The sequence below is a fragment of the Cyprinodon variegatus genome, unplaced genomic scaffold (assembly GCF_000732505.1).
Source record: "Cyprinodon variegatus isolate N-32 unplaced genomic scaffold, C_variegatus-1.0 Scaffold1737, whole genome shotgun sequence".
Classification (NCBI taxonomy): domain Eukaryota; kingdom Metazoa; phylum Chordata; class Actinopteri; order Cyprinodontiformes; family Cyprinodontidae; genus Cyprinodon; species Cyprinodon variegatus.
Window position 1 is genome coordinate 6,921 of NW_015152190.1, and position 1,047 is coordinate 7,967.

Here is a 1,047-nt window from a genome sequence, read left to right on the forward strand (position 1 = left end):
GTCTTCTCTATTCAGAGGGGCCCCCTGCCTGTCTTTGCCTAGGGCCCCACATTTCCTAAATCCGCCCCTGGCTATATCTATGCAACTACTTTTTGCTGTATATTGTTTTTTTCACAGTATATAATGCATAAAGTGTACCTGAGTGGACAGATAAATATTTCGTTATATAATAAAGATAGAATTTTTTTTTTTTTTACATTCCTAAGGATGCATAGAAACACTTAGTAAAATAATCCTGACTGAGTTTATTCTAATTAATGCATCAACGGGATAGAAAGTGCAAACATACCTGTAATGGCCGTATTGTAAGTATATTCTTATATCTTATCGATGAGGGTTTTGTGTTTTATTTTGCAGGTATATTGATCTTCATAAACTGTGCTTATGTGAAGTGGGGGACTCTGGTCCAGGACATCTTCACGTATGCAAAACTCATGGCTCTATTCCTCATCATCATTGTTGGAATCCTGAAAATGGCAGCAGGTGAGTAAAAAGGAAGCATCGGTGGAAGGAAACGTCCTTTGCTCTAATATTTGTCTTCTTTTTGTGTAGGAGACATAAATAGTTTTGAGAGTCCATTCGAAGGGTCATCGACGGAGCCTGGAGCCATAGCTCTGGCTCTCTACTCCGCTCTGTTCTCCTACTCAGGCTGGGATACGCTCAACTTCGTCACAGAGGAAATTAAGAACCCTGAGAGGTAAATATTTATTTATTTATCTTTATTATATTGTATAGTTGGATGTGTGTATATATATATTATATAAAACTGTAACTGGAGCGTGTAATAAAAGCAATTTCCTTCTGGGATTATTAAAGTATTTCTGATTCTGATTCTGAAATTGAGCGTGAACAGGATTAAATGAGGTGTTTATCTTAATTTTCCTTATTTTTTCTCTGTTTTTTTTTATCATTATACTGATAACTCTCTGTTAAAAAAGTTTGAAGTGATTAGAAAATATTTGCTGAAACATATTTAATTATTGGAGCTGTGCAAATCCTCCAGGTAACGGATTTAACAGGCTGCCATTGAACACAGGAGCAGCAGAA

General features: G+C 36.1%; 1 protein-coding gene across 1 annotated transcript in view; it reads left to right on the forward strand.

Moving 5' to 3' along the window:
• Positions 1-357: 357 nt before the first annotated feature.
• The window catches only part of LOC107104428 (Y+L amino acid transporter 1-like), a gene marked incomplete at its 5' end in the record, with an annotated part of 12,505 nt that continues 11,815 nt past the window's right edge, over positions 358-1,047 (forward strand). The window contains 3 exons of the mRNA XM_015404427.1: positions 358-483; positions 553-697; positions 987-990. Coding sequence (XP_015259913.1) covers positions 358-483; positions 553-697; positions 987-990 — 275 coding nt within the window. The remainder of the gene's footprint in view (positions 484-552; positions 698-986; positions 991-1,047) is intronic.